The 12458-nt window shown below is 42.4% G+C and overlaps 1 protein-coding gene across 1 annotated transcript in view; it reads left to right on the top strand.

Moving 5' to 3' along the window:
* CFAP54 (cilia and flagella associated protein 54) overlaps window positions 1–12458 on the top strand; it is a 533435-nt gene that overhangs the window by 20029 nt on the left and 500948 nt on the right. The window contains exon 4 of the mRNA XM_040344233.1: window positions 8356–8527. Within this exon, the coding sequence (XP_040200167.1) occupies window positions 8356–8527 (172 nt within the window). The remainder of the gene's footprint in view (window positions 1–8355; window positions 8528–12458) is intronic.

Below are 12458 nucleotides of genomic sequence, written 5' to 3'. Positions count from 1 at the left end.
AGAGATAATCAAGCCAGTGCTCCTCCCTCCCCATGAGAGTCAGGGAGCAATATGTGTGTGTAAACAGACCCACAAGGGGGGGTTGTCAAGACATGATAGTCGGGTGCTTTGACCAGACCAGTGGTCTGATGGGAAGTGAGTGGGTCACTGTTGGGCACAGTGAAAGTTGGTATTGGAACAGGCATGTAGCCTGTATAGCCCATGTTGGGCCTCTCAGCCAGGAGGCTGAAAGCATTGAAGTGGGTTAAGTTCTGAGGGAAACCCTTCTGTACAGGAAGTTTTCTTTAATGAAAAGTGGGCATAAAAGCCCTAAAAACACAAGTGGGTGAGAGTCTTTAAACACTTGAAGTCTTTACATTTGAAGCTAAACCCTAAACTTTAAAAGTAAACTCCATTGATTTCACAAACTGCTTAAAGTCGCAGTAAACTTGGGCATGTTTAAAAAATAAAACTCTGCAAGTTAAAGAAATAATGTGCTAGTATGCATTGCAGGCGGAATCGGATCGGGGCGGCGTGTTCTTCTGTATCCTGGTTTGAGGAAGGATTACATCGCTGTTTTTTTCCCCTCTTTTTAATAAAGGACTTGTCCCAAGCTACAGTATGTCTGTGTTTTTTTTTATTTATTTTTTTACACTTTTTTTGTGAAATGGTAGGGGTACAATGTACCCCATAACCAATTCACATTGGTGGGGGGGGGGGGTGGTATCTGGGGGTCCCCTTTGTTAAAGGGGGCTTCCAGTTTCCGATAAGCCCCCCTGCCCGCAGACCCTCACAACCACCAGGCAAGGGTTGTGGGGATGAGGCCTGTAACGGTCACCACCGTTTACGACCTCCCATCACATCCAAGACAGCTTATCGACACTCCAACCAACAGGCAGACCCGATCCATTCCATAAGAATTCCCTCAATAACGAGACTGACAAGCTCTGTTACTGCGTCAAAATATGAACTGAACTTTTAATGGATTCTTCTCAGCTTTTTATGCAGTACAAGGAATGAAAGGAACAATCAACTCCCCACCCACACATCACACCGTGGGGGGCTTCAATCACATTTTTTGAGCTAATTACTAATCATTCTAGACATGTCGGCGCCGGCCTATAATTATCATGATCTAATCACTGCACATTGCTTCATTAACAGAACTCAAACAAAACGCCATCACACAATGATCTCTTCAATCCACATCGTTAGGCAGACGTTCTGTCTCCGACAGACAGGTTGACAAGTTCCATTCCACACACAAAACAGTATTTAGCATACATAATTAGAGGTCTGGGAGCAGACCTGGATTAACACCTTTACAGCCTTACACAATGGTTAATGAAATGTCTAGGGGTAGATCCAATTAACACCTTTCAAAAGAATGTGTCCCCACATTGAATAGCCAACAACTTGTGATATCTCAAGACATCCTGCAAACATGAATTATTATTAATGTCCCATCTCATGTAATACATGAATTATGATTAGCCACCCTATGCCCAAAAGGGGCACAGGGTGAACTTAGACCCAAGAGTTCTTAGGGCCGCTGGCACAGGAGTATTCCCCCATCCTTCAAAAGTCTCTGGGTGTCACGGGTCATCCTGTTACAAGGCCCTTGTCCCCATCAACATGGGGACATCCTCCACATGTTGAGGGCATGTGGCCTGGTACGGTTCTCGTTTCCCCTCTTTTTCTGCGGCCTGCCAGGTTGCGTGCTCGGATAAGGGTCTGGTATAGATTTTTTTTTGGGGGGACCCCCACGCCATTTTTTTATTTTGGCGCGGGGTTCTCCTTAAAATCCATTCCAGACCTGAAGGGCCTGGTAATGGACTGGGGGGGACCCATGCCATTTTTTTCAATTACTTGTATCTGTATTGCCGGGAACCGTCAATTCATTATAGCCGTGAGTAGTTTTAAATGACTTTTTTTCCTTTTAGAAATGTCATTTTGTGCAGGGACTGCGCATGGGAAAAATGCGCCACTTTACAGGCATACTATAGACACCCCCCCAGGTACTAAATTGAAAGTAATATTTTACTTTTATTGTTTCACTTTAAGCATTATTAAAATCACTGCTCCAGAAAAACATATTTTTTTTGCATTGATACATGGGGCAGGATCCAGTTCCCCAAACACTTTTTATGACAATAACTTGCATATTAACCTTTTAAAATTAGCACTTTTAATTTCTCCCACATACTTTTAAAGGGTGTTCCGCGGCTTTTCGAATTTGCTGCGAACACCCCAAATTGTTCGTTATTTGGCGAACAGGCGAACAGCGGGCTCATCCCTACTCATATTGAACTAATTCAGTTCAGCATATGCTTAATATTAAGGGTAATTCCACTTTTGTGGTGAAAAAATAGCAAATACAAAAATTATATAGCTTATACAATTGTGATAAAGAAAGTCCGGGTAGCCACACAAATGCAAATGCAATCAACCTTTTAAAATGACAGTCCATACAGAAAATGTATGGTGAAAAGTACAACTTCAGCTAACGCATTTCACACCTTCCCTGGCACTTAGTCATAGCGTATACAATTGCTACAAAATTTATATTGTAATTGGCTGTTATTAAAAATTCCCTTTGCCTTTCAATCTGCAGTGCTGTAATTTTTTGTTAAAACGCAATATGGCAACCTGGAGGTGTTCTGTACACAGATGGTGTACATAGCACTCGCCAAAAATGTAATTTCCTGCTTTGGTGATTGACTTACTGATTTTCCCAGACCACTAATATACATGTTAGATTTTTGGTATCCCCTGCAACAAAAAAAAGTACATTTTTGGTGAGATACTCCCAAAGGGAAGTCACATCTAAAGGAATGCAGACCCTGACAATTTCCTCATTAGAACTCTACAAGTGCAGCAGCTGATTGATAATTATAAAGTCAATCCCATTCACTTTTCACATGGACACAGACAAATAAACAGCTATTTCTACAGAATAACAAAAGGTAGGAATGGGGCTGGAATGCTCACAAAATCATGAACATTCACGACCCGAAGGCAAAACATGCTGCTCTTTAGCAGACACACAGGGGTGCCATTGATTCTTTAATAGATCATCTATTGTGGTGTGTTTTCATGTGTGCCAAATGGTATGGTGCTACGGCATAGCATGATTTAAAAAAAAGAGTCAAGGACTTTTTTACCTGCGTTGAAGCAGGTAGAGCAGCATACTGAAATAAATGGCCTGCCTACACACAGAATGCAGGATGGATGTGCGAACCTTGCCTAGTATCAAGCACAGTTTGTAAACTGTTACATATGAGTATGTCTTACTGAATGTTTTTGTTCTAATTTTGATTTTGACACTGTAACTTTGTGTCAATATACAGTGTATCAAAGCAACATAAAATGAAATAATAACAAGGTAATTGTGTTTGTGAAGAGAAAGCTGCTGTCTTAGTAACTGGGGAATATAAGATACATTATCACGAAGGCCCCTTCCACACAGGGCTTTCCACCTGCTGTGCACACAGGGGTGCCATTGTGTGACGATCCTGTCCTGATATATATATTTTTGTATGTTCTGATTAATTGGATCTCAGCAGCGGAGGTTTCTCAGGTGTAAACCAATTAGTCACTCTATTGTATGGTTTAAGAGTTAATGGTTTATATCATCACAACCTCAGATCGAGTACCAATACAATCAAAGAGCTTATTAATTCATAAGCTTGCAAATTAGCAGTAACAGATAATGCCAGAGTCTATGAATGGATAGGTAAATGTATATTCAGGATTGCAGTATTACTATTTAGAGTATCTGGTTAAAATCAATGCAAATGAATCCAATATATGGCTATCTCAGATTGAGCACATGTATATTCAGGCAGGTCTCAAAACAGGTAATGCAAGTGAGAGGAGAAATCCCTTAGAAGTACAGCACAATATAGCCTGGTAATGTTTATATCTGAAAATAGAGATACTTGCGGTACTGCTGGTTGTAATCAGGGATGGTTACAAGCTGGTCTGCTGTGTGTAGGCTGACATGGAAATGCCTGGAAGTTGAGGGCTGCAGGGTGAGCTGATCCCAGTCCTGGATGGGAAGTCTGTGCCTTGTTGGAAGCAGGTGCACAGATGTCTTGAGGAGCGGTCCTGGGTGACGGCAGGGGTCCAACAGAATAGCGGAACACCCTGCCGTCATTCCTGGAGGTTTAAATAGGGAGCTGGGCGCGGGAAACGGCAGAGCACGCTGGGGCGCGCTTCCGCGTTCCAGCGTGGAACGCAAACACTGGCGCGGCGGAAGTGACGCGGCCAGTGCAGAGAGAGGAGCGCAGCCGACGGATTGAGGTAGGGCTGCGCTCGTTTTATAGAAGATAACGCCAGTGGCGTTACACATTGGCACTTTACTGCACCTGGGAGGAATAGGTGGAGCGTCCAGCCCCGCCGCAGTCAGCCTGTCAAAGCCTATGGCAGGCTGAGGCTGGTCAGGGCTGAACGTTAAACTGTGTGGAACCAGTGTTTAGGGACAAGGTTACGGACCCTAAAAGCTGGCGCCAATTGGTACAGAGTTCAGCTCCATCCAGCTGCAGCCTGCCATTGACTTTTCTATAGGGTTTGACAGGTTGAGTGCAGCAGGCGCGGGCACAGCTGCAGTGAAGTGCCAGGGTGGACACACTGCAGATACATGACCCTATGTGCAAGGGACCTAAATAAGGCATTTGGTGTAAAAAAAAAAAAAAAGTGTTTTTTTTGGTGATGCTTTCAGAATGTTTACCTCTACTTGGTACATACAGATGCATAGTGGTTCAGTATTTGTAGGTGCTTATGCTTGCTTTGCACTTCATCGTGTTAAAACCTTGGAACTGCAGATCTCCTCCTATGCTACTGCTCCCCTAGGTTGACCTTGTATTCTAGGAGATAAAAAATGACAGTGACAGTAAGTGACAATGCAACATTTATATTAACAGTATATGCCCGTGGATTTGTAATGCCTTGTCAATGTGTGGGAAAAAAGGTTCCTGAAAACTGAAAAGGTTTCTTGTGGGAACTTTATCAGTGTGCCTTGAGTGTGGGAATATGCTATGCAATATGCAAATATCACCTGTGGCATACTGTCTCCATTGTACATTCCAGGACATGGGCTTTTATTCTCACAATGGCAACCTAATGGCAGCCGTTAGCTGAGATTTGTGTTTAGTCCTGTGTTTGGGGCCCCTGGGATCACAGAAAAGGGTCTCCTAAAAATGTAAGGTATGTGCAGGCACACGCTGAGATTATCAGGCATAATATCATACTTCCAACACTGTGAGATGGAGAATAATACAAACATTTCTAGGCAAAATACACCCTTCCTATTTGCCTGGTCATGTATCCAGCATGTCAAATTGCAAACAAGTTTGGAGTTTGTAGAGTCAAGGAATCAGGTGCTGGTTTGGAGTTCATCACTTCTGCACACATGGCTCAGTATTTTCAAAAAGAAAAGCCATACGCGGATCATGTCTTCACAATCTTTAAGATTTAAAGTAGAATTATAGGCATTTTATTTTTGTTTTGAATAGAATAAGGGAGAGCTATAACTCCTGTTTATTTTTTGCCATATATCCCTCATTGGGGAGATGAAAGGAAATCCCTGTAAATTAAAGGAATCCCGTGGGGACCCCCAGGCCATCAGAACTAGTGTCCCCATTGAACGATTTCCCCTCTATTACTTTTCTGGGGACAACCTAAAATGTGACATTTTCTTTTAAATACTAATGATAAACAGGACAAATAGAGAGGGTGAATCTCCCTAATGGGGGCACAGACAACAATAAAAAACTTGACAGATATTTCTTTGTCATATTTGTTTATTGAAATTTCACAAGTCAGGGAACAGGTTCAAAAGCGATACAAGTATATCCACTTCCTTACTGGGCACTTAAACCCCTTCCTGACCAGAGGACTTTTTGCGATTCGGCACTGCGTCGCTTTAACTGACAATTGCGCGGTCGTGCGACGTGGCTCGAAAACAAAATTAACGTCCTTTTTTCCCCACAAATAGAGCTTTCTTTTGGTGGTATTTGATCACCTCTGCGGTTTTTATTTTTTGCGCTATAAACAAAAATAGAGCGACCATTTTGAAAAAAAAAATATTTGTACTTGTTGCTATAATAAGTAGCTCAATTTTTTTTTTTTTACGTTTTTTTTTTATCCTCAGTCTAGGCCGATACGTATTCTACATATTTTTAGTAAAAAAAAAAAAAAAAATCGCAATAAGCGACTGGTTTGCGCAAAAGTTATAGCGCCTACAAAATAAGGGACAGAATTATTATTATTATTATTATTATTTTTTTTTTTACTAGAAATGGCGGCGATCTGCGATTTTTATTGGGACTGCGACGTTATGGCGGACACATCGGACACTTTTGACACGTTTTTGGCGCCATTCACATTTATACTGCAATCAGTGCTATAAATATGCACTAATTACTGTATAAATGTGACTGGCAGGGAAGGGGTTAACACTAGGGGGTGAGGAAGGGGTTAAATGTGTATCCTAATTAGTGTTCTAACTGTGGGGGAAGGGGGGTGACTGGGGGGGTGACCGATCTGTGTCTCTATGTACAAGAGACACAGATCCGTCTCCTCTCTCCCCTGACAGCACCGCTGTCTGCGAGAGCCGGGAATGAGAGATGATCTCATATGTAAACATATGAGATCATCTCTCATTGGCCGCACAGATCGCCTAGGAAACGGCCGCTCCGATTGGCCGTTCACGGCGATCTGTGACTGGCTGTGTCCAAGGGACACGGCCAGCACAGCAGTTCCCCGCTGCGCGCGCGGGGAGCGCGCGCGGGGAACGCGAAAAGGGGCGGCCGTAAAAACACGGCCTCCCAGAGAAGTAGAGCCACCCGGCGGCCGTATATAGTCGTACGGCCGTCGGGAAGTGGATATACAATAGTAAGGTACAGTATAACATTATAATATGACTAAAAATAAAGTTGTCTCGTACTTTAATCAAGAGATTGTCACCTCAGTGAGACATTTCCTATAGTGTTAAGAAAACAAATTTGTCTAAACTTAGACTATGGTAGAATAACAGAGTCTCAAAATAATTATAATTTGGGAATATCTAAAGATCTTAATAAACTAAGCGTTAAGGGATTATCGCTCTCATTTTCCAAGTGATGTCGCGTACACACGACCGTTTTTCATGACGAGAAAAATGCAATTTTTAAATTGGTCGTTAAAAACGATCGTGTGTAGGCTCCAGAGCATTTTTCTAAACGAGAAAAATGGGCATTAAAAATTTAGAACCTGCTCTATTTTTTCTCGTCGTTTTTCACGTCGACGTTTTTCTTAACGTGAAAAAAGGTTGTGTGTAGGCTTTAACGACGGGGGAAAAAACGCCCATGCTCAGAAGCAAGTTATGAGAAGGGAAATTTGCATGGTTAGCCCAAAGGGTGGTGCCATTCTAATGGAACTTCCCCTTTATAGTGCCGTCATACGCGTTGTACATCACCGTGCTTTGCTCGAGCATTTTTTATCACGATCGTGTGTATGCAAGGCAGGCTTGAGAGGAATCACGTTGAGAAAAACATTGTTTTTTCCCATGACATGAGAAACGGTTGTGTGTACACGGCATTAAGAGAAAATTCCAACGGTTAAGAACGTCATAAAAAACAAGAAATTCAATTATAAGTAACGCTATGTGAACCTGATAAAGAGAGAAAAATATAAGGAAGGAAAAGGAAAATAGCGAAAGGGTTGACAGGTATTTCTAATCCCTCTTCACCCCATCCAAAAGCAAAGCAAACGTTTCGCCTTTAGTTATACTTTAATCAGCCAACAAGCTTCAGCACATGGTCCTACCCCCAGGTCCACCCCTCTTGAGAGAAACTTCATTGGTGTGTGGATTTTCTTTTCTTCTGATACACAATCATGAATTCTGAGGCATCTTGCAATAGAAATACTAAACATATACACCACCTAAACACTTTGGTTGACTAGAGAGCTTGTCTATGTATTTTATTCCTCTAGCTTAGCGTGTTGGCCTCAAACGATTTGACTGAAATAAAAACACTCTTCCACCACACCGCAGAAAATTACGCTATGAGACAAGAAGAGACACTTTTTCCCTTCATATACATGGATTGGTACCAGCATAAATATGGTGCGTCTGAATTGAGCAGTTTTGGTAATAATTTGTACATGCCCATGTAACACAAACTATATACAGGAAATCAGGGGCCTTCATATAGTAATTCATGTTGGTAAGTAATGGATTTTTAGAAATCACATTCCACTCTGTCCTTTTCTATGATTTTAAAGGTCTTCATACTTGATTGCCTTTTTTTGATTGAATGCAACTATTCCAAGTTAATATTTTACCAAACACAAGGGAATATTTCACTAACTTCATTGTCATACTTCTTTCAGTTCCATGCCCTGCAAGGCAGATGTATTTGCATGTACCAGTTGGTGAAGACCAGTGATGCTAATCTTCAAAACCAGGAATCTGTAAAGAAATGCCTTAGAATTTTGTCTTTTCTACAACTCATCATGCAGGTTGTCCTTCCACAGGAACATCTCTGTTGGTTGATTTTTAATGGTATGTATATCTTGATAACTAGTTACTGGCGGTTAACAGTTATGTGTGCAAACATCCATGTCATAAAACTAAATGACATTAGTGTCTAATGAAGTCATTAGTCAAATATGCAGAAGCATTTATAGAATGATGATGCTAGATGATCTGGAGCTATATATCATTTGTAAAGGGAAAACGATAACAATACAGTAATTTTTTTTTTTTTTTTTTACATGTGTTAAGGCACATCAATCGTTTTTTCTGGCAAAACTGTGCTGCTCCTGGATGCACTAGCTGTGGGGTTTCTTTTATGCCTCTAAATTCCTCTACCTGCCTATGTGTGCATGGACACAACTTGCACGGCTTTTTTGGATGGAGTGACCCTTGTGCCGTGTAAATGTAGCCCTACCCCCGCAGGAGCTGCTGGTAAATGTTGGTTATCTCCCACCCTGCACAGCCAGGCACATACATTTCTCAGTTACTCCTGAGACAAGAAGCAATCCTTGCAGCTTTGTTTTGTTTTTTTATTTAGGGGATTTAAACTTTGATGGGAAAGGGTTGTTATGGGATGCCCATTTGGTCAGTAGAAACTCTTCAGGGACTCCACCTATACACATCTGGTATATACACACTTTTCTTCTACCTCCAGCACAGACTTGCTTCCCAGGACCAGCTAACACTAACTGTTTGATCTAACAAAAGCTCAGTTAGATCCTTGTGAATGCCCTTTGCAGGCAGGGACTGTGTGTCTCTTTGGTAGTGCAGCAAAAATAGAGGTCTTTGGTGTGCTAGCTGTCCTATTCTTGTGGCTACTTCTCCCAGTACCACCTCTTCAGGCACAAACAGCCCACCTGACTTCATCCGTCTCTTTCACTAGCCATCCTGGCTACTTCTCCGCAGTCATCTCAGACTGCTTGCACCCAGTCCCTTCAGGCATGCCTCTCAGTCCTCTGACTGCAACACGTACTAGCTCACGTGGCTTTCTTTCTCCCTGGATATTTGCCTGGCAGTGTTCTCCTGCTGTTCTCTCCTTGCACCTGTGCCTCCTGGTCAGGGGTGTATGTCATGAAGAGGGGTCCCTTCCGCATCAGAGCCCAGGCCTGAGTTCACCCCCCCCCCCCAGACTGGGGAGCTACTGTCAAAGGCCCGACAGCCTAAAACTCCATCTCTATCTTCATCTTCCACCAGAACTCCACACTGTCCTTCCTGGGCTGTCCCAGAGTATTTGAGGGAGCCTGCCCCCTGTCAACCCTTCTGCTGGGGATTGGTCAGGGCCCTCAGAATACTCCAGAAAGCTTTTCTCAGACCCCTCCTAACTGCTTCTGGAACCTTCTGCACGTTTCCAGCAAACGGGGAGGAGTTACCAGAGAAGCTGCTGCTGAGTCATTCAGCCTACCTAAATCACTCACCCGACTCAGAAAAAAACACACAGGCTTGGCTACAAGCTAAGCCTGAAAATGTACCTACACTAACACAAAGCATCCTACTCTAGCACTAGGGGGTGGTACATAAATATGCAAAAGCGTTTAGAGCCAGGAAAAAACCCCAGCCAAACTCCCCTAATGCCGCGTACACACGATCAGAATTTCCGACAAGAAAAGTTTGATGTGACCTTTTGGTTGGAAATTCTGACCGTGTGTAGGCCCAATCTGACTTTTTCTGTCGGGGGGGAAAAAAAATCCACGGTTTTCTTGTCGGAATTTTTATGAGTGGTTACCCACAAATGCCCATTGGTGACTGGTCCTCATCAATTATTAACCATTAACCAACAACTGATTTAGAACATTTTTTTAATGTCAAGTACATTTCTAATACTGAAAAATTCAAGTGCCATGATTCACTTGCACTATCAGTGCCAGCCAGACATGCCAACATTTTCACGTTCTAATTTTGTTTTTCTTTTCTTCCTCATATAAATCACAGAGTGAATGGGGGGACAACCTTTTCCTATAAGTACAGCCACTAAGGAAACAATGCAAAACTCCAAGACATTAGTCCTCATGGCTAGTATTGAAAAAAATAAAACTTCCTTAGTTAGTAGCATTTATAGTATAGGAAAACAGGAAATGTCTCTTGTCTTTGTAAGACAGCCCAGGGATCGGATATTTATTATACAGGACATAGCTATTTAAGCAGTATTCCAAACTAAATAATTGCAAAAGGAAACAATCGGCCAGCAAACATCCTTTAAAGATGTTTTTCTGTGGAGAAAGCATTAAAGTTCGACTTTAAACAGATATTTAAAAAAAAAGTCAATGGATGCAGTTATGTATTCACAAAAAATGTATTTGTAAATGCAACTGGTGTCCAGTATCTGTATCAATTCAGTGTCCGAATTTGGCTTGGTGTCCAACTGTTGTAATCATCTGTGCAGTATAATTTAGTCTGGGGGAAAAAAGGCCAGCATAAGGAGCCAATCCAGTGTGTTGCATACGTATGCGCTAACAAGGAACATGCTAACAGGGGAGAGAGTACAGTGATGGCTTTATCAGTCTGGTGCTATTTTATTGTGTAATCATAGGCTGTGGACTGGGAAATGACCAGGCTGTATTGCTAAACCACTTAAGACCCGGACCATTATGCAGGTTCAGGACCATGCCCCTTTTTGACATTCGGCACTGCGTTGCTTTAACTGACAATTGCGCGATTGTGCGAGGTTGCTCCCAAACAAACTTGGCGTCCTTTTTTTCCCCACAAATAGAGCTTTCTTTTGGTGGTATTTGATCACCTCTGCGGTTTTTAGTTTTTGCGCTATAAACAATAATAGAGCGACAATTTTGAAAAAAAAACTATTTTTTTTTACTTTTTGCTATAATATATAGCACCAACATTTTTTTAAATAAATATTTTTTTTCCTCAGTTTAGGCCGATACGTATTCTTCTACTTATTTTTTGTAAAACAAATTGCAATAAGCGTTAATTGATTGGTTTGCGCAAAAGTTATAGCGTTTACAAAATAGGGGATCGTTTTATGGCATTTTTATTATACTGCCACAGAGAAGAACGGGGAAGGTGTGTTTACACTTAACTCTCCCTGTTCTTCAGCTCCTGTGACCTGATCGCGGGACACCGGTGTCGATCGGGTCCCGTGGGCACGGTCACAGAGCTTTGGACTGGGTCGTGAGCGCGACTTGCGGCTAGACACTTAAAGGGCAACGTGCCTGTGCCCAGCCGTTACCATTCTCCCGGCGTAAATCGGCGTTAGGACGGTCCTTAAGTGGTTAAAGCTGTTGTATACCCGCTGAACTTTTTTTTTTTTTTTAAATAACCCTGTAACTTCTTCCCTGAAAGATCCGGCGTCTGCCGGGCCTTCACTTGAGAATCCCCTGTGCGCATGCGCTGCTGCAGTCAGCGGCTCATTGCAAGGGGAATATCTCCTAAACTGTAAAGGTTTAGGAGATATTTTCTTTTTTTTTTTTTTACCTACAGGTAAACCTGTAGGTAAAAGTAATAAAAATCACTATACAACCACTTTAACTTTAAATAGTACTGGATGGACACAAATACCAATGCTTCCCTGTTCCCAGTTGTGTGCAGTCTTTACAGCATTACCAGCTGTATAGGACACCGGGAGTGTATCCTGGACAGCAGGTATATGTCCCCATTATTTGGGTTGTGGTCCCTTTTTAAGGGGATGACTTGTATGTTGTTTGAGTACTCAGGGGTTCTCACCCATGCAGGATAGTCCTGTTGGAGAGCAGAGGACTGATATACAGTTCTCTCAGGACTACCAAGTCCCCTATTTAGGACCCAGAATACAGGGAATCATAGAGACTTTGGGTGGGAAAGAATCTCCAAGCCCTGATCACAGGGACTTTGGTCCTGTAGGGGTTAAACCACCCGTAAGGGAACTTTGAATAGTAAGAATTAAGGGGAAGGAAAAATCACCTGGCTGTAAGGGAATTCGCTGCCTTTCTTCACCCCACGCTGATGAAGTCCCGCTCATAGGGAC

The sequence above is a fragment of the Rana temporaria genome, chromosome 3 (genome assembly GCF_905171775.1).
Source record: "Rana temporaria chromosome 3, aRanTem1.1, whole genome shotgun sequence".
In the NCBI taxonomy this organism is placed as follows: domain Eukaryota; kingdom Metazoa; phylum Chordata; class Amphibia; order Anura; family Ranidae; genus Rana; species Rana temporaria.
Note: the sequence above shows the minus strand (reverse complement) of the source record. Positions and strands in the feature narration are given on the sequence as shown.